General features: G+C 39.2%; 1 protein-coding gene across 1 annotated transcript in view; it reads left to right on the top strand.

The window, feature by feature from the left end:
• Positions 1–21,449, top strand: part of LOC140240999 (nuclear receptor subfamily 6 group A member 1-like) — a 51,652-nt gene that overhangs the window by 16,599 nt on the left and 13,604 nt on the right. The window contains exons 3-4 of the mRNA XM_072320776.1: positions 17,259–17,420; positions 18,132–18,299. Of these exons, the coding sequence (XP_072176877.1) occupies positions 17,259–17,420; positions 18,132–18,299 (330 nt within the window). The remainder of the gene's footprint in view (positions 1–17,258; positions 17,421–18,131; positions 18,300–21,449) is intronic.

Consider the following 21,449-nt stretch of genomic DNA (forward strand, 5'->3'; position numbering starts at 1 on the left):
ATTCACATTTAAACAGCATGGATCAAGGCGGCGGTTTGAATAGGTTTATTTGTCCGCGGAGTGGACGAAATGCGATTTTGAAGTGGCGATCGACCTAGAGATTTCAAAGAGTGGAACGGATCCACCAAATGAGCATGATAAATAAACCTGAATGGAAATGGATTTATTTTCAAGAGATTAATCACGCCTGATAGATTTATGGAGATATTATCGCAGACGAGAAGAAGAAGAAGGAGAAGAAAGGAAAATATCCAGTCTTTTAATTTGACTCGACAAGAAATGGTGCCTCTAACCTCGAGTATTAAATAATACAGATTAAAATTATGTGATCACATTCAAAGAATGGGTTCTGCGGGTTCTCGTCAGATTACTGGCTGTCCTCGCTGGGAGACGATGGTAATGTGGTGTTGCCGAAGACGCCAGGAGGCCACGCATATTTGGCACTTTCTTGAATTAGAATGACAGGGTGCAAATATAATGTCGGCAAATCATATTCGAGGAATGATGCATTAGATATAACCTCCAAGATTCATTCTTTTATGGTTGTTGTTGTTGTTGTTGTTGTTGTTGTTGATGCACAGATCAGTCCTGTACACTTGCGAAAAACAAATTATCGTCAGCAGCAAATAAGTGTCTGAAAAACAGGTGCCTAACTATATACCAAGCCTTCTGTCGGTCTACGGATTAGAAATGACGATTTTATATTGACTAACATTTCATGTTTACCTTGTCGTTTCCCTTATCGTTTGGAATATCATTTTACTTATCATTACTTATGTCAATGCTTCAGCTCAAGGTTGAAACCATAATCATATCTGATGAGGTGTTATACATTATATATATATATATATATATATATATATATATATATATATATATATAACGGTTCGTCAGTACTTTACTGCTTGAGGTTGCGATCACCAGGAAACTGATATGGGGATATATATTTTATATACACAAGCTGTCTGCATTATCTAAACCTGTGAATGAAAGAACAACAAAAAAAAAATACTACATAGAGTTTTTTTTCTCTTCTGCTGAACTTATTAAAAATTTCTGCCCTAAATAAACATTATATAGTCCTTTTAATACCACTTTTTGTCTTCTTCTTTTCTTTGCACGAGTTGTAGAATTCATGAAATTAAACAACATGGCTCAAGTACATTTATAAGATATCTCAAAGTGATTTCTATTCTTTCTCGCTTGAGTTTTCCTTCAGGAATGTCTTTCTGATATTTCACTGAAACATGTATATAAAGTAAACATTTTAGTGAAATTTTGTTGAAAAAGTAACATCGTCTTTTTAGTAACTAAGAAAGCGAAATTGAGAAAGGTATAGCATAGTAATAGCTTTTGTGGAATGAATACGTTTATGGACTAATTTTTTTTTTTTTTTTGCTATTTGGAGTTTTATTACGGGGTTTTTGTTTTTTGTTTTTGAAAAAAAAAAGCAACTTGGTCGCTTCCCGATCTGCATGCCACTATCCTGCTTTCTACTTGTGTTTCTTAAATATTATTAAATATTGTACCGGGAAGTCCTCTAGAAGTGCTTTAGAAATGTCACTTCTTCAAGAAAGTTGTTTTCCCCTCAAACCAGATCCGTAGCTTAATAGTTTTATTTTCAGAAGGCCCTATGATCTCGTCTTTATTTCCTGCCAACGATTGTATAAGTCTGGAGTTGGGCAATCTGGAAATCAGTCTAAAAGCGTCCATCCAAACAATAGATTTCGGCGGTCCTTCATAATATGGTCACTTTTCTTGGCGCTCATTGATGTCGCCAAGAGAAGTCCGCTCCTTCTGCACCAACAACTTCCAAAAGCAAGGCACCATGAACGACCTTGGGTTTTGCTCGAAACGTACAATAGCCCAATGAACGCAATTTGCGGGCTGCTTGGTTGGCGTTTTGTCGTAGACTCGCGCCCCCTGCTTTCTACGGCAGATCAAAAACCACTGATAGCTGGCGACCGCGTTAAAATCCTATTCAACGCCCTCCAAATTGAATGCTGGAGGCGCGCCAAGTAGGCTGGCGGACAGAGACTAACCGGCATGCTTGCTTTCCACCAGTGAAAAGAAAGATTAATACAGCGGGCCTCGGTAGAGGGTGGGGATTATAACGACGCTCGAAGTACAAAGACATGTGCAAGGGGCGAAGAATGACTCTGTTGAATAGAGGAACATCTTTAGAAAGTAATGTCTATATGCAGGGACATCGATGGACACTTACGTAAACATGGTGAGGCCTAAAATGGGGTGTATCGATTCGTCGAGGGGGGATTGTGTCGTTCGTGACATCTAGCAATGATCGATAAAATCACAAACAGAAAATAATGCTCTCAATACGCCTTTGTACTGGTAGCAACGACAGTTATATATTCTCCCGTGTGTCACCCGTCCCGCTTGAAACATTTACTGTCCATACACCCTACAGCCAGACCAGATGAGAAGGGATCGGGACAGATGATTTTGAATACAGACAAAAGAAGAGACAAGAAAAGAGGAACGAACTTTCATAGAAATTGTTTAAATCCGTGAGGAGTGTTAATGCGTAATGAGACATACGATCCAGATAGCAAAAACTTTCGCACATGAATGAAAATAAGCTGCTCACTCCCTCGATTCTATCATTATTTTCTCTACGTCATAGGTGTGACAGGTATGTCTAAATGTCGTCGATGATTTGCCCAGACAAAAGAACAATTAACAAAAAGCAGACACGTGTTAACGAAAAAACAACAGCATACAAAGTTGCAAACCCATGTCCAACGACCCCAACATGACACAAAAACTTCAGAATGAACACTTTGCGATAATGATATTGCGGCACTTATTTTGTTGTTATGTTATGTTGACTTTTACTTCCACGTGTACCATAGAGCCAAAAAGCCGGAGTTTTATTTTGATAATGAAACAAGATGATACACTCAATGTCGTTAAATGCAAATTTGAAACAAATCATGTGAAGATGGAAAAGGCCACGTGCACCAGGCAATATCCATCCAGCTGTTACATGACACCTCTACAATTTACAATAAAAGTGCGAGCTATTCTTTATAATTGTCGGGATCAAATTTTGTCCATGCTGCTTTACTGTAAGAGTGAAATATTATATAAACAGGAAGGACAATGACATCAATGTATTTTGAGGAAGTATTGTTTGCTGATCACACCAACTATCTTCAGCATAATGAATATATCCATTAAACACAATGTTTGTTGTATTGCCCCAATAATCTCATTGCTATGTAGACATTATCAGTTTCATTCTTTCCACATCTTTTTTGTTTGGTATGATGACTAAATTAAATGTTAATTGTGCTATCATTTATTTAAGTTTTTTTACCCTGTTTACGAACACTCTTCCAAAAGGACAATAGCATGGATATGAACGCATTAAAGGGTGTGGACAGTTCTGGTTGAGGTAAGGATTTAGCTTTTAACATTTTGCGAGATACATGTATTCAGAAACCACTCTGTAGGATGTCAAAGAGCATGCAATTCTAAGGGGTATCAAAAGTTAATTTGATGAAAATCGGTTATGAAATGGCTGAGATATCCAAAAACCAGGTAAAACAAAGAGATCCTAATAAAAGGCGTGGCCTGTCACCTTTTATTATTATCACTTTTTTTTGATATCTCAGCCATTTGAAAACCAATTTTCATCAAATAAATGTTGAATCCTTCTTAAAAGTACATGCTCTTTCATATTTCATAAGAGGTTTCTCATTATCTCACTTAGGAATTTTCAAAACATGAATCCCCACCTCAACCAGTACTGTACAGTCCCTTTAATATCATCAAGAATATAATGAGATAATTAAAAATTGTAGACACATATCATCAAAAAACCACATTTTCTGTTTGGATAATCTTTTTCCTCGTGGTATTTTGCAGCCCAAAGATGCTGATGAACGGGTCTTAAGCCATTCAGTGATAATTATGAGCTGTGTTTGCTCATTGTCTTACAATTCATTTTGATGCTACTCCCGGAATTTCTTCATCACAAAGCAAATTTTAATCAGAATGATTAATGTCATTATCATTTGAAACAAAACCACATTTTTTTGTTCCTTGCATGAATGTTCTGAGTTTTAAACGGTCCCTTATCTTGAACAAGAACAGAAGAAGAAAGTCGCATTTTTAGTATTTCACGAAGCAAAATTTTCCAGAATAACTATTGCAACATTTTCTTGAATTTATGAATACATTTTCTGTACAATATTTTCTTCAGTTTCTCCATAATTAATTTCTTTGAAAGCAACCACAAATCTTCGTTATTCTCCCGTTTTTGTTTGAAGAACCTCACACTGTCACACTTGAACAGTCATGAGCGTGGTCTTTAGGCGGAAGAAGAGTGTAAGACTTATGAAAAAGAGATTCCATGGTTTTGCAGTTTTCAATTTAATTTCTTTATTTCCATTGAACAAAAGGCGATACATAATATGAAATATACAAGCAAAAGTAAAGAAGTATACACATCATAAAGATATTTAGTACGTGCGAATAAATGTATAACAGTATCAAACAAACAACTCACACTTTGCATACTTTGCAGTTGAGAGGTCGAGTTCAAGATAAAATTGATATGTATATTCGGAAATCTTCCTAAGCAATTTGCTGGGTTTTTTTTTTCTTTCTTTTTCTTTCTCTCTCTCTCTTTCTCTCTCTCCCTTTCTGTAACAACAAATAAAGAAAATGAAAAAGTGCATCAGTGGTGAAAAGTACAAGGAAGAATTACGAAAGGTGCAAAAATGAGGTGAACTTTTTTTGGTGGAATTAGACTCGGGGCTAGCGGTGGGGGAAGTGATACCCGCGGCAGACCCGATGTGGATTCGTGATAATGTGATTACAATAGCTCAGTACAATTGCTTTTCACGCTTTGCTAGAGAACCGCTTTCACTAATGTAATCATGATGGCTTGCTAAGTTGGGGAGTTTGTGCCAAAGTTTCTTTCGAACGCGCCACCGTGAAATCCCGTGAACTATTTTGTTTTTGATGTATCCCACTGGGGTGATCCTAAGTGATTCAATGAGTGAAGACGTATATTTATAGCTGTTTAGGTGTATCCATCTTCCTTACCCCTAAGCATCCCTAATGTCATTATGTATCGATATGGACTTTGAACAGGGATAGGGCTTCAACAGGTTCTAAAAAAGCGGTGATCTTCTGTGCGTTACGCCTTCCGTAAACAGGGCCCTTCAACGACTTCCATATACAATGTCATTTTAATAGCAACGATAGCAATACTGACATCTTCTTTTTTGAATAGCAGCGACAAACACTCAACCTCTGTACTGAAAAGGATTATTATTGTTTCGTTATGACAGAATTTCATCCTTGACAAAATGATTCCCATGTGGGGTTTCACCAAGGTGGGATTTCTGTACAAAGCGACTTCATTTCTTGTAATCCTTTTGGTCACTCATCACAATCATATGCTGATGTCATGCTTTGAAAAAAAAAAAACTGAACATATACACACCAAGTAATAAAACAAAACAAAACGCAAAGAAGGGATAATGTGCTACGCCTGTGTTAGCGAAGCAAGAGAAAACACAAATCGTCACCGAGTCAAGAACTGGCTGAGAATGGCAAACACAGTCTTCTAAGATCACAAGTTACCAAGGTTATGATCAATACGAAGTATAAGATATTAAACAAAAAAAAAAATAGATAGATACAGAGGTAGATAGATAGATGCAGATAGATAGATAGATAGATAGATAGATAGATAGATAGATAAATGGATGGATGGATCGATAGATACATTGATAGATTCATGAATAGAAGAATATATTATGCATTCGTACGGCCTACATACATACACGCGTACACACATACACACACACACACACGCATACGTGCATACATACACACATCCATACTACTTAGATACACCCTTACATACATACATATAAACATACATTAGCACATATGTTATTATATAAATATAGGTATATAAAAATAGGCATAATTGTATAGGTTACTTGTATAGGGTTAAGAGTTGATAGCGATTTACAAAATAATTTACACATGTTTCTCAAAACTTGTCAGCAGCCATTTGCAACCTGTTTGTACCCTGTGTCATTGGTATTTTGAAGGAGTGGTTCAGACATTATACACACGTCAGAACGGTGTTCTCATGATCAGGGGAGGGGAAGATTGCGCCCCCACTATCGCCCCCACTCACTGTCTCGACGACTTCATCTTTGTGAATCCGTTCGTATCGTTTTGGGGTTCTTCCCATTTCATACCATGGCCATGGCCTCTGCAACTTTAGAGCGTGGAAATTAAGACAAAACTTCAATGAGCGAAGTAATTGTCAAACAAGGCTTAGTGATCACGGTTTCTTTTAGCAAGGGACAGCAATGCCAAGGATGATATAAGGAAGTTGCAGTTGCTTTGAAAAGAAAAGAGTGGTATCTCATTTTGTTCTACGCAACGACAGCTATCTCTATCTTCCCAACACTCAAAACACAATGTTGGTCAGTCAAACAAACAAACAAACAAACAAACAAGGGACTGTCTTCGAACTGGACAAAAAAGGATTGCATTCTAATAATTATACAAAGAGCGACAACAATTTTATAAAGTGTGGTGGTGGCGTGTCTTCGTTGCGACCTAAGAATCTATACCTCTTTTATGTATATTTTTACGATTGCTCGATTTTCGTAACATCTAGACCGTTTTCTTACGAGGTTGACCAGAACACATGACCCTTGCCCTGGAACGGAAGCTTCAAGTAAATTGCCATGATATGTTTGTGGAAGGAAAGTGAAAACAATAAAGAGAGGAAAGGGTTGACGCATGTAATGACAAAGAAAACTGACAAGTGTGAGATAAAATGCGATGAAGAAGAACGGCAGTTCACAAACAAGACCAGATACACTGGGGAGCCCTTTGTTCCCCGGAGCACGACGACTTCCTTTGTCCAAACGTCTATAACTTTTTGCAGTGTATGACCTTCGAGTCATCTTAAGACACCTAAGAACTCTGGGAGGCCGATTTATACCCCCCTTCTCACTCTCCCCCTTCTCTCTGGCGAGACAGAGAGAACAATGAAGTACATGGGCATGTGCATGGGCCTATGTCGTGGGGCCCCAAGGCTGCGGGGAACAAGAGATGACGGCCGCACCCCACCCCTTCCCCTATTATTTACTGTCTCGGCTGTAGCGTCTGCACCACTGCGCGGTGCTATTTTGAGCCCCCAGCGTTCGCTCGGGCGGATCGATGGCCACTATTCCACCGGTTTTATAGGGGGTGGGTTTGCGCCAGGCCAGACCATGAGAGTCCTGAAAGTACTATCGATCCATGTTCCAGAGAACAGGATACATCAGAAAACATGATCCATAACTACGGGAGTGTAGAATGTTTGTTTGGTGTTTTGTTTTTTGTTTGTTTGCTTGCTTTATGTGCTTGATCTTGCAATGTTTTGAGTAAAATGTTTGATGACTGGTTTCTGCTCCTTTGCGTCCCAGGGCATTTGCCATCTCTCTCTTCCGATTCTCCTCTATTACCTGGCACTATACTTTGTCCTTTTTTATTCTAACACCGTCATAGGTTTTAAGGCTGGCTTTTTCGTTCATGCCGTACGTACCTCTGATATTATTCTAATCATCCGAAATTTTACGTTTTCCCTCTTGGTCATTGTCTCGTCGCATAATGCATTGCCAACTACCAGCACATACATCGCTGTGTGTTTGTGGTATACAAATTCAATACCCTTTTCATTCTCTCCCTCCCCTCCCCCCACCCTTTCTCCCTCTATATCTGTCTCTCTCCTTCTCTCGCACAAAGCGAATGTTCCATCGAGGTCACTGAGAACTTAGACTTGATCTTACGTAACATGCTATTATGAAACCGCGATAACAAGGAAAGAGCGAGGTTCAGAGTACACGAAGCGTATGGTAGGCGGTTACAGGAGTCATTTTCTTCGCGCAATTATTTCCGAAACTCGGAAACGAGAACGCGCGCCATTGTACATGGTTTATTACGCAACACCTACTTAAATGACAGCTCGTAACCATGGCAACAGACATGGTCACTGCTAGATTAGTTTTGTGCACTAACTTTCATTTTGCCTACCTTAATAAACCCTTTCTTATCCTGTTTGTTAAGCCGTGGAATTTAGGCGTGGCAAGATACAATATCATGGCACTGACTAAACAACAACAACAAAACATTAGAGCAGACGGTGTTCAGGTTAAAGGGCATGTCGGACGTCGAAGAAAATGCAGTTGACTGAGTGCAGCGTTATGTACTTAATTTCCAGGCAAGTTTGACATGAAAAGGCACAAACAGCAAAGAAATGTCAAGTTACAACAATGTCACTTTCGCGTATACGTCTTTAACATTACAAACACGTAGTCCCATGGCAATAACTTAAATTTGCGTTTGTAATGATTATCTCTCTTTGTGCCCAAACGTCGAGGACATTTTCAGGAATTTGAGAAGGAATAACTCATGAAGCTTTATTGAAAACGTCGGGATTATCACACAGGTGATGTAACGGTCACTCCATGCCAGGATATTTGCAAAGCACATTCGAGGTGCTTAAAGGTCCTGTTTACCTTTGGGAACAGTGATTTTAAAAATTTTCAAGATATGACATGTAATGCATATGTGTAGGTCTGTTGTACCACAAAACATCCTATCACATAATTTTTTTGCGATATAGCCTAAAATAGAAGGAGATATCTCTATTTTTCTCAATAAACCATAACTGTAGACAGTTTAGTCTAGAAACATTTTTATTATAACTATTGTTCACATTTTGTATATTTAACAATACTTAACATCAATTTTACCAATTCAGATTTTTACAGTGGTTGTTTCTATCCATAACTCACATTTAAGAACTATTTTAAAGCACTAATGCTGGGTTTTTGTTTCATCTGCAAATGGTGAATATTATTATGCCTTTAAAGCACATTCGAGGTGCCCCAAACGACATTCGTTGCGCCCCCGTTAGGTGTTATTTTGTTGTACTCAAAGGACAGTCATGGTCCTTTTAGAGACCGCACTTTTACTTTCGAATTCCATATCCATATTATTGTAATATACGACACCCCCGCACACACACACACACACACACACAAACATGCACACAGGCTCTATTTTCCTTGATCTCGTGCTTCTTTCTGGGTGTCATATGAATACTGAACTTCTTTCCAGGGGGAATATATCTGACATACTACTCCAATGAAAGGATGATTTGATCAATAATATCGCTAATTTGCATAGTGATTCATGTAAGTGTTCGTAATCGGTACTCATGTGCAGAGCGCCAATCACTGTTCTGTCTCGTAATGATTAAAGTGATACAGATGGAATTGATAAAGACATTGATGATGCCTCGAATGAAGAAGTTAAAATCATTTCAGCGATAGCTCTGACAATAAAATGACAATAAATTCGTGAGGGGAAAGGATACTATAGTGAATAAAAACAAACGAAAAAGACAAGAGAGAGGGAAAAGTCATTTTAGATTGTGCATAAGGCAACCTGTAACCTTTTTTGTGTGTGTGTGTGTGTTTCCAAATTACGAAATCGCCAATGTGCTTACTGATTTTGTTGTTGTTGTTGTTGTTCTAATCCGCCATATCTTATCTTATCGTATCTAATTTAATTCATTTCATTGCTTCTATATTAGTCTAATCCATTTCATCTATCTAATTTTATATTGTTTAAACAGAGTATATGGCCTATTTACCTTCCAAATTTTAATATAACTGATCTTACTCTGGCTTCTTCTGTTTTATTTCGTGAATTCATTACCGAATACGAATCATACGCATAGAAACGAACGGATATACGCCAAATATTAAACAAAACTACTACTAAACAAGACAACAACAACAACAACAACAACAAAAGTAAATCAAAAACAGTGACGGGATTACTTGGTCCATTAAGCATTGCCGGCATTAACTTGTTGTTCTACCATAGGCCCAGGTGTCCTAAGTCTTAAAGAAGAAATCCGTTCCAGAATTTTATCAATTTCTTAAGAAAGAGAAAAACATTCTCTACAAAACAGATCAAAATGGATTAATAAATAAGAAATAGGGAAGTTGTGACATTCTGAAATTTCATTTTTTTTTCCGGAGACATTTCTTGACCAGTTGTTATCAATATTCACTTTAGCAAGTTGATGATGTCATGCTTTCACAATTTCTTATTCATTTCATACACAGAAATGACAAATATGATACATTTTAGCTGTAGAAATATAAGACTTACCTTAAAACCACCCAAAAATAAAAAAAAGAACAATGGTTAACTCTGATGTACTTTGGTATGAGAATTTGCTTTTACCTGTAATAGCTAAAAATATATATATTTTTATTTTATAGATAGCATACATGAAAAATTGAGAGGGTATGACATCTTCATCTCGCTTATTTGAATATTCATAAAGACTGGTCTAGAAATGTTTTCCCCAAAAATATGAAATTTCAAAATATCATTTCTTCCTTATTTCTTATCCGATTTTGTCGTGTTTGCAATGTTATGGAGGACATGTTTTTAGTGTTTATTTATTTTGGGGTTGCATTTCCTCTTTGAACAAAAATGTATGATACAAGAAAAAATGGTATGAAAAGTGAAGAGCCACAAAGTTTGAAGTTACAACTAATACAAACTTTGATTTGATGCTCCACACCTCTTGTTGTCTTTTTGTCGATTTAGTTCTGAAATTGGCTATGAGATTTTATCGGTGAGTGTGTGGTGAGTGGATGACAAGAAAACGGGAAAATAGAGGACGGTGACGATTACAAGGTCAAGTTAGGTACATCCCGACTTTCTGTCCAGGGAGCAAATGCAAAGGGGGCATGTTTGGTATATCAAGGAGGTTTCATGCCTCTTTGGGCATATCACGTGTCCTGTGGAACAGGGCTTGCTACGCTAGGATACAGAAACGCGAAGACCCCTCCTTCCGTCGAGTACCACGGAGCCGTGGATGACACACGGCCACCGGTCGTGGGGCTGGATAACTTCACCTCGCCATGAACCCGGCCACCCTGGTCGGCGGCTGGGCATGATGAGCGCGTCACCATTACCCGCACCCTGCCCATCGCGCGGGAGTAGCTACCTTCGCATGCACTCTTCACCTCCCCGCCCCACACTCATGAATTGTTACTAATGTACATTCAGACATCCTGGGGCAGGACGAGGAGTGTTACGTAACGCAGACACGCTTCCCGCTCACCCGGGACACCAGAAAAAAAAAAGAAAAAAAAAAGAAAGAAAAGGCGACAAGAAAGAACAGACTGTCTCCCTCCTCCTCGGCCCCCGACTTCAAGCGTTCAAAGGGAGAATTGAGACGTGTTCTATAATTGCAAAGAGCCAAAGCGAGGGGCTTTATAGTTCATCAACACAAAACGACCACGTCTCACTCGTTGTATGTTATTGATTCCTTCTTCTCTTCCGATTCAAAAGTGAGCCGTCGGATTTTATTAGTCGGTAGCGCGCTTTTGTTATCCACACTCTATGAGCTTGGCCTGAAGTAGTCATGACAAGAGTGCGGAATAACATTTCAGAAACGTATCCCGAGGTTGCGTCATGTCGGATGATGTTTAACATGCCTTCCCCTTTCTTCATTCAACGTCCAAATTTGCCCCTTTCCGTTGTGATCGACCTGGTCGTAAAATTTAACATCATCGCCTAATAAACAAACAATGCAAACACAGCCCAGTGATGAATTTATCACCCAAATCATATCCTCTGCTAATCATACATGACGACGTATACATACCGACAACCAAGAATCTGGTATGTGCAAAAATGATGTTCGTAAATTGGATCTGTTATTGGTGACTGTCGCAAACTTACCGATAAAAATTTCCAGCACTGTTAGTGCTTTCTTGCCTGCATACTGAAGATGACATTTCCCAGGGTGATGACATGAATCATAATTCATACACTTGCATTCAATGTTTCATACTTTCTAAAAGTGCAACATTGTATTCCTGAGGTATTAAACTGAGCAGCCAGTTTATCAGTATCTTGAACTTCTCTAAAAATGCTGAATCTCATCCAGCATCGAGTAACCTAAAGGGAAGATCTACTTTTGTTTAATTGGCAGAAATGTGTGTTATCTGAAGAATATGCAGACGGAAAATTTGCATTGGATCATTATGTTCTCGGAATGGAACGATTTTAACATAAGTGCTACCGCCTTTTTCCACCGCTGAACGTCATAGTACGGTTGTGATTATGGATGATATAAATTCTTTTTACCGGAAAGACGGGCCAACAAAACAATCTTACTACTGCGTTCAAACAGGTTACGACGAACTAATCATTCAGTTATATCGATATATTGTAATTGTTTTATGTCGCATCAAGGTCGGTGTTGTGATGTACAATAAGGCAATAAATCACACGCCTACCACCTTCCCAACTCACTATGCAGCTAAAGGCTGCAATGTTAATTGATGGCAGCCCACAAACATATCATTAAACGAAAGTCAAATGCATAACAGCACAATGAATAGCAAATATTGCAATACTTTATATCAATTTCTTCTTTGAAATAATCCAATTAATAGGAGGAAAATTTACTTCAAATATACGTGCGGCTTCGGTGAACGAATTGTCCAATTTTCCTGAAACTTCTCTGATTTCTACTAAGTATATTAAAAGTCTTCTAATATTTCTGTACTCTTGTACTGCTGAGGGTTGATTTAACTCAAACTTTAAACAATAATTGTCGTCTAAGTTAAAGATTCGTAGGAAAGTCCAGATAAGGACACTTGCAGTATTTTGGCATTTCGTTTGGTTTTATCTGTATTGATTGCGGATTGTCGTAACATGTCATTGTTTGTTTTCGGAGAGGAAAATATGACTGCGATAAAAAGAATAGCGTATATACCAGATACACATCGGCACTCACACGATGAGTCTTGCTGTACCGGCGATCTAAAATTAATACAATGTATTGTGAAACGATTGATTTCAGGATATCGAGTAAAATAGCCTTAGCCTTGTTAGGATTAATAGTAGAAGTAGGCCTACGCTGTATGAACTGCGATAGTTGTAATTATATTTCTCGTTCATGTTGGGAGTATGTCGTCGCACATTGTTTATGGGAGAATTAAGTGCCTTGATATTTTGCGACTAAAATAAGTCTCCCCTTTTGTTCTGGAAATTACCATGGGCCTCCAAGAGTACTTAACGACCCATCGTCACAGCACTTTGACTATGGATGAATCAATTTTGCTGAAAGAAAGAGGGTAGACAATGCAAAATCGCTCCAGCAAATATCACCTTGTCTGAGTGGTAATAACAAACACGGGTAATTTATCCATTATGGTATGCAAACAGGTTCCCCCTGTCTGTCTACCAATGATTCTCAGCGCAGAAGAGACATGAGTAACCAGGAGCAGGCTGAGAGCAGGGGGGTGGTCTCTTCCCACCTCCCTGCGCTGCATATGAGAGGGTGCATGGGTTGATGATGTTCATGCAGCTTGAGTTGTGGGTCACAACATCGCGACTTCAAATCCCAGCCCCTTTCGATGTCATTGGCGAAACATGATAAGATGTGAACTCAACCTGTGTACCAGTACACATTTGATACAGAAACTAGAAAGAGACAGGGGAAAGCAACATAGGGGCGGGATGGGGATAGAGAAGATGAAAACTATGATGCATGTCCACTGCCTTGGTTCCTCCTCCGACTCAACTTACACCCTTCTAGACTCTAAGTGCATATATTTCTCATAGATTTAATGTGTAATCATAATGTAGTACAGAATGTGCACAAAAGATGGTAATGTCATTACCGATTTCCCCTAATGTTGACCCATGATATAGGAATTATCCGTTTACCATCAGAAAAACAAAACAAAACAGAACGATTCACGCTGAAGTTGACATTGTTATATCAAAATCAAACAAAAATAGAAGAAAGTTTCCTGTTATTTTTTCCTTAGAATTTCATGTCAAAGTTTGCTTAGAAAACAAAACAAAAAACCTCCACCACTCTGTTTATCTGATAATACCAATTTTATCATCATTTAGCCATCTTGAACATGAAGTGGGATTTCGTAATAAAACCTTGCTGTCCTTGTCCACCCAGCAATGAGCCTGAAACCGATGTTCCGAGCCATCTTTTACCGTTGAAGTCTCGCCTACAGGACTGCCTATCAAGGCCACGGACAAGGAAACGATAGATAGGATATGATAGATATCGCTGGTAGTCCACTTTAGTGGCCTTTAGTGTCTCCATTTAAACGGGAAAACCATTCCAGGATATTTACTCTCCTACGTTTTAATCCGGCACACAGTATCGCTTCAAAACACAAGTTCGCCATACCAGTTGTTCGTTATCAGGCTGCAATCGCTGACCACCTGACCACCAGTTGTTGAACTTCTCACAAGCTTTATTTAGGCAGTGAGCTACACTTGTAGCTACATCATTTGGGTTCTAGTTTTGTCCGGTTTGAATTGATGTTGTTTGATTTGGTGTGGTCTGTTTTTTTGTTCGGAGAAGATGACTGCAACTGGCAGGAACATCTGTGTGATTTTGGAGGATAGCTTGTTTGTCAAAAACGTTAGGTAATACGGAATGTAGTACAGAATATAGTGCCCGTATTTCCTTTGTCATAGTGACGATTATGGATGATACGTGCTCAGTCGACCTTGAAGACACGCAATACATGTGCAGAGCTGCTAAGTTTCCCTGATTCTGTAGAAATCTCCCTGAAAATGTCAAAATCTGTTCATGTCTGAATAGGAGAATATTAAAATCTCCGTGATTTCGGAGTTTTTTTTTTTTTCTCTCCCTGATTGCTATGTAGAATTTCCCTGATTTGGATGTAGGAATGTTGGCAGACCTGCATGTGTATGCCATTTTTTTTTCTCAAAAGAAGTCTAAATTCATTATCACACTCTCAAAATCAAATAAAAATGTACAGTACATTTACTTCTGTGACGTCACGAGAATAACTTATTAGCATTTATTATAAATTTTGTTGTTTGTTTGCACTATACGTCGCCACTACGAAGACATTTCAATGGTTATAACGGTCGTTTCACAGGACTGACGGCTTTCATTCCCCTTCGAGACCGAGTTAATTATCTGTGGACATAAAGATAAACATAATTTTATTCACAGCATGTCAGCATCATAATTATCACAGGAATGTCACTGGACTGTTACATTATTTGTTAGAGTACCATTTGTCTTTCTTAGAAGTTATAATTTAAATGGCACACACAGTTGAAATTTTACGCACTTGGTAATATTTTAAACTTGAATGCTATTCTTATCACGCAACAAACGATATCAAAGAATTGGAATGCCACATTGTAAAATGACACACACCAATCGCCTGCCAATCACTGTTCCGATGTGTGTTGCAGAAAGCTGCGTGTGAATTGCTTTCTTTGTCAATAACCAGTCTTTATGAAAAGTGTCGGTAACATTTGGATCGATTTTATTGGCGGTCCAATAATGACGGCATCCGCTCCTATTATCCAGGTTTTCATACACTGCTCAACATGATGTTTAGTCCAATTAAAAACATATTCAGGACGCTTTAACATTGGTACGGGCCCTAAGATATAGGTCTACTCAGACAACGATTGCATGTTGCAGCCATCGTTTGCAAAATAAAGTTATCAATCTTGTGTCTCATCAAATTTCCCCCTGTTTCATAGAGCATTGTCTGCTATTTGTGCAAGTTGAAATGAACGTCAATGCAGTCAGCACTGAAGAAACTGAAGTATTCACTATTGTTTGTTTGCTTTCTGGTTGCGGCTGCTGCTGTATTATGATGCTGCGTTTACACCATGTTCCCGGCAGCCACGGTGTAGTCCCGTTTTCCCGAAACGTAGCGCGCCGTATGGTAATTTTGTTCGTTCCAGTGAACATGCTATCAGAGGCCATTCTCATGACGCGCGTCTGGTCAGGATAGACTACACACTATTTCCCGTCGCGTCTCACTACGGATGGCCGCGAAGCTTTATCACGACATATTACGTGCTGTACGTTTTAGTACGGCCTACTAGGTTTCTCACTAGCACCTTGACTGCCGTGGCAAATTTTGGACGGTTAAAAAATCTGACACGGCAATCACGGTTTGCCTGTCCCGTCTTCAAGCGTTGTCTCATGTCCAATCCATTTTGTCCGCGGTGGCCTGAAACGTGACTGCCGTGGCCAACTGGAACACGATGTAAACGGAGCATTACCTGCAGTTATTGCAGCTTCTAGTAATGTGCAGACCTCCAACCTGACGGTCATTAGACATTCCAGTTGCGATCGAACGTTCGGATGTGACATTGATAAAATTTAATGTTCATCCCATTTTAGAGTTACAAAGTTTGAAGAAATTTGATGACGACACGTTAGGTCTCTCTCTGCCATTTCTATGCAGCAAATGATTATGATTTATCACTGTTTTTCCCTTATTGTGTCTTCATAAATTGTTAAATACATGTATTAAAAATTGTATCATTTGTAAAGAAATCATACTTTCTTTTCTTGGCTGATAGCCTGTAGTGACTTGAAGAAGAGTTCCTTCTTTTAAAGTGCCCTTGTAAGAAAAATCATTTATCCAATCGAACTGAAAAGCGGATTATCTAGTTTACGGAGATTAATCGTCTTAGTAAAATAACAGACAACAAACAACCAAACAAACAACGAAAGAAAAAGAAGAAACGTCAAAAAAAAAAGGAAAAGACGGAAGCATTTATACATAAAAGGTGATAGGGATGTAGATTCTGATACAGGCCATTTCGTGTGAGCTGTTAATATAAGATTTAAATCGAACGAGATTGCAATGATACTCAATGGCCCATGGGATGGAGCCAAGGCTAATTAAGTAGCTCCTTGTCGTTGGCAAGGCACAGGGAATTGATTGGTTAAGAGTGGGTCAAGTCGCGTGTTTGAAATTGAGCAGTTTGGATTCCATGATATGTTCGGTTTTCGTCGATTTTGTAGCTAATAAAGAGCAAAAACAGACAGAGAAAAATCAAGAGATCTAGTTGTGTCACATGGAAACATTGTGTCAATCTGATATTTTTGAGTAGATTTTGGCCTCCTTACCTCTTTTAATGTCGAAGCACTATAATGAGGGTCATGAAACGTGTTATGAGAACAAAAACAAGAATTAACAAGACATCATTTTGCAGTTGGTTTTATTGCAATCTCCTGGAAAGAAACACTAATTTTAAGAATAGCGGAAGTGATAAATGACTATTAGATACGAGAGAAAACATAATTTTAACACAAATTCTGGTTATTTTGTATTTCCTTCCAGCTTTCGACTTCTCGTTACGTGGAGCAGCCTCGTATATGCCCACCGCGCCCTACACCCCGACTAGTCTCAGTCCAGTCGCTACAGACCTAACCTCTCCCGCACCTTCAGAGGACGGCAAGTCATGTCTCATATGCGGCGATCGAGCGACTGGACTTCATTATGGTAAGTAAGAAATGGCGGGGATAAGCGAGGCTCTAAAATAGCATTGCTCTATATTTTCCTCAAATGATAGATGGTGATGTCAATATATTCGAGGTGCTACTTGTGTGATATTCCTCCTGTTCGTGACTACGGACAATAAAGCGTTAAACCGACCTCATTTTGTGGAATAGATACGCAATGTGTATCATCCATTTGTTTTTGAGTACCTGTTTCCTAAATTGGCATTAGCTTCACAGTTTCAGTTAGCAGGGGGGGGGGGGGGGAGGAATGACGTAAGATATGATATTAGATTTGAAAATACACCACAGCAACTAGCCAAGTATGTTCATATCATTTCGTTTGATTTTGAGTTTTGATACGTGCACGATTAGGACTATCAAGGCATAATCCTTCAGAGGCATTCAAGGCAAGTTATGAAAAAAAAAACTCCGAGAGATCGTTGGTTAGTGAGAGGCCTTACGCACGGCACACCTGTCGTTCCAGGTGTACAAATGGAGTTCTTGCCAAAGCCAATGGCAGGGCCCCAAAGAAGGAACAGGGGACGAAGGAAGAAATTATTTACATAACCTTGCAAAGTCAAGATTATTCAGGCTATATGCACCTTGCTAGTGCTGTTGACGTAGATGTAATCTCACTAGATGTCTTTTGTTTCGTAATTATTACTTGCCATTTTATTATTAATTATTACTTGCCATATCTTGCCATTTTCAGGAATCGTCTCGTGCGAGGGCTGCAAGGGTTTCTTCAAGAGGAGTATCTGCAACAAGCGCGTCTACCGCTGCATGCGGGACAAGAACTGCATGATGTCGCGCCAAAAGAGGAATCGCTGTCAATACTGTCGTCTGCTCAAATGCTTGCAAGTCGGGATGAATCGGAAAGGTAAATTTCACACGTCAAAGAGCAGCGTTGCATGAAACATACAGCAATCCTCTTGAAATAATTGGTAGTGTGTCACGTTGTATCATTACATTTAATATACCGTATTCTGTCTGTAAGGTGAAGAAAAGAGTCAGTGTAAGTCTTGCTGCCGTGGATTGGGGGAAGATTCGATGGAGGGGAATATTGAGGTGTGTCACAGTCATGAATGGCATGAATGATACACACAGTACCTCTAGAGTGGACCACGTGTCTTCTCTATCCGAGCATTCAGATTTCTCAAAGCGTTCGTCCATTTGTAATCAACAAATCACGCCTGTTTGTCCAAATCATTGTGTGGCCCACACGCGCTACGCCGCTGTCACAGTAACATTTGGGCTTTTGTTCCGCGGATAGTATCCCAAAGTACTATGTGGCATCCATCTGCCACTTCGTGTGTTCAACAAAGCCTTTATTTTCCTTTATTGAGTATTTTGCGAAGCAAGATGACCAAACGAAGACCAAAGTCGGGCGTCGTCTGCAGCTCATTTAGAAGACATTGACAACAAAATGGACCATAGAGCAATATACCAGTAGTGTCTTCCATTAACTACACTTCGAAAACGCTGTCCGAGGTCTTTTTTTTTAGCCAATTAATGTTGTAACAAACTTATGATGGCCCGCCAGCAGTGCTGCAGACGAGATGGGAATTCGTCATTAAGAAATCCTATCTTCTAGAGAAATGTAGGCCTATGAACATTTATCCAGCAGCAGTAGTATCATTAAATCGTCTCGATATTTCCAGCATGAAAACATTACCAGTCCTTCCTTCTGCCTGTAGTAGTATCATCCAGTATAAGGTGGGAAATGATCTAGACAAACAAACAAACAAACAAACAAACAAACAAACAAACAAACAAACAAATTACAATGTCCTAATTACATCATTTGCTGGAGTTTCACACCTTGTACACACCAACACAGACTAGAAAAGAAGAAAGGCGGAGAGGGAGAAAAACTAGGGTGGAGGAGGGGAGGGGAGGGGGAGGGGGAGGGGGAGGGGCGATAGAGAACAATGATCAATACGCCTACGTCTCCACTCACAAATTACATGCTCATGAAAATTCTTTGACTTCAATCATTCTTTGGACCCAGCCAGAGAGGCACAATGTAGAATCATTGATAGCCATCGATCCGTCTGCTCCCTGTTAAGGGGTTATTGCTCCCCCTGCTTCGTGATGTGAAGACCTATTAAACAATACCATACCTTTGCCTTCTGCCCCTCCACACACCCACACGGGTTATACAGGGTAAAACTGCATTTACAGTGTACTCTAAAGGAAAACACTAAAGGAGGACCAAGTTGGAATTATTGTAGCGCATCCACCATCCCAGTTCAAGAATGGCATAAACAAGGTGATAATGGCAGGGGCGGTCAATGATGAATTGATCCTGCAGTGATTCGCAAATTACTTGTACATCTTATTCCCATCGTTTGATTTGTAATCGTTATCGGAAAATCATTGAAATGTACGACATTCCTATACATTCCTATCAAATCCTGCAACCACACACAGGCCATTGCATGTAGAAGGCTAAGGTTACATGATGTCAATTTCTGTTCCCATGATAACTCCATGGACTTCACATTGAAATGAAATTAAACTTCTCCATAGCCCCAGACTCATTCAATGTCGAAGAAGTGCAAAATTGACAGAAATTCGATTGCATGCATCGACTACTTCTGTTTTCAAAGGTCAAGCGCACACGTTTGAGAGGAGAAAACACAATTTTTAGCTTTCAGCAATCGCACTGTCAAAATGCAACATTCGACGGCGGCAGCCGGTGCGCCGCAGCTCTCGTTATCGTGCAAGAAGCATTCTCCTGAATTCGTCAGTTTCACGAGCTCAAAAGATTGGCACAGCTCTGACTTTACTCGCTCTCACCACGGGATGGCGCACTTCAATTTTTATCCGTGACTCTGATGACTATCGATGATAGTCCTCTCCTCGTATTGTTGCGAGAACAATACGAGGTTTGTGACGTCATTTCTTTTTTTTTTTCTTTTTTTCTGTTCAAAGGCATTGACTTGTGACAACAGAAGTGAAATTTATTACACCGTCTTGTTTTCATGCAATCTCACCTTCTTGAAAATTATAAAGATTGAAAGTGTGATAATTATGACGTGCAGCATAAGCCTCCGCCGCGCCGTGATAACAGTGTGTATTCAGTCATGTGCTCAATACTCAAGAGAATATACGTGTTGTATGAATGAATGCGATGAGACACAAGGAAACTAAAAGGAATGAGACATTTTCCCCTCTCATAAATGTTGTTGACGATCTGTGCTGAAAGACGAGAGGGGTAAATTGAGACATGAATCATATGTTAATTAGGCAGCATTTAGTGAAAGCAATTTGAACACACAACATCCTACAGTAACAATGAAGAGCAACCGTCGTCATTAGTGGCTAATTATCCTACAGTATCATTATCCTACAGTAACAATGAAGAGCAACCGTCGTCATTAGTGGCTGGAGGTTGCGGCTGAATTCTGAGAGTTGTTGCAGTTCTTTTGTACAAAGCATGGACAATTAAAAGGGTTGATGGACAAATCATGGTCTTCAGACGGCGTATTCATGAGATCTATCGTTATGAAAAGCTTTCTTTCTGTAGGGTATTAAAATGTAGTTTTAATGGCAATTCAGGGTAAAATATCGAGTTTTTTCGTCAATTTTACGTGATGCAAAGGTCAGCTGTAAGAGATATTTTGTGACAAAAACGTTCATTTACGGGTTCGTTTAAGTTTGATAAATCGTGATACATTTAGCATTCCATTTTAACCTTCTGGAACAAAGGTGTGCATACGTAAAATCATCAAGGTAGAATAGTGCTATTCAGCAGTAAATTGTCACCTTTTTTTAACTACCGAATGAAGCAATGCTATTGATTATTTTGACGGGTCCCTTGCTCCGCGAATAAGACGATGTTCTAATGTAATGAAATCCTTAGACGTTTTTCTACGAAGACCTTGGAATCGACTTTTTTCTACTTCACCTACTTCTACACAATATATTTCAGTTCATGTAGAATCTACTTAACGCGCGCTATCTGTTACAGTGCCAATCAAGTCTTATTCATGGCATTCTCGTTGTCAGGAACAACATACGTACA

This window comes from Diadema setosum, chromosome 17, assembly GCF_964275005.1.
Source record: "Diadema setosum chromosome 17, eeDiaSeto1, whole genome shotgun sequence".
NCBI lineage: Eukaryota > Metazoa > Echinodermata > Echinoidea > Diadematoida > Diadematidae > Diadema > Diadema setosum.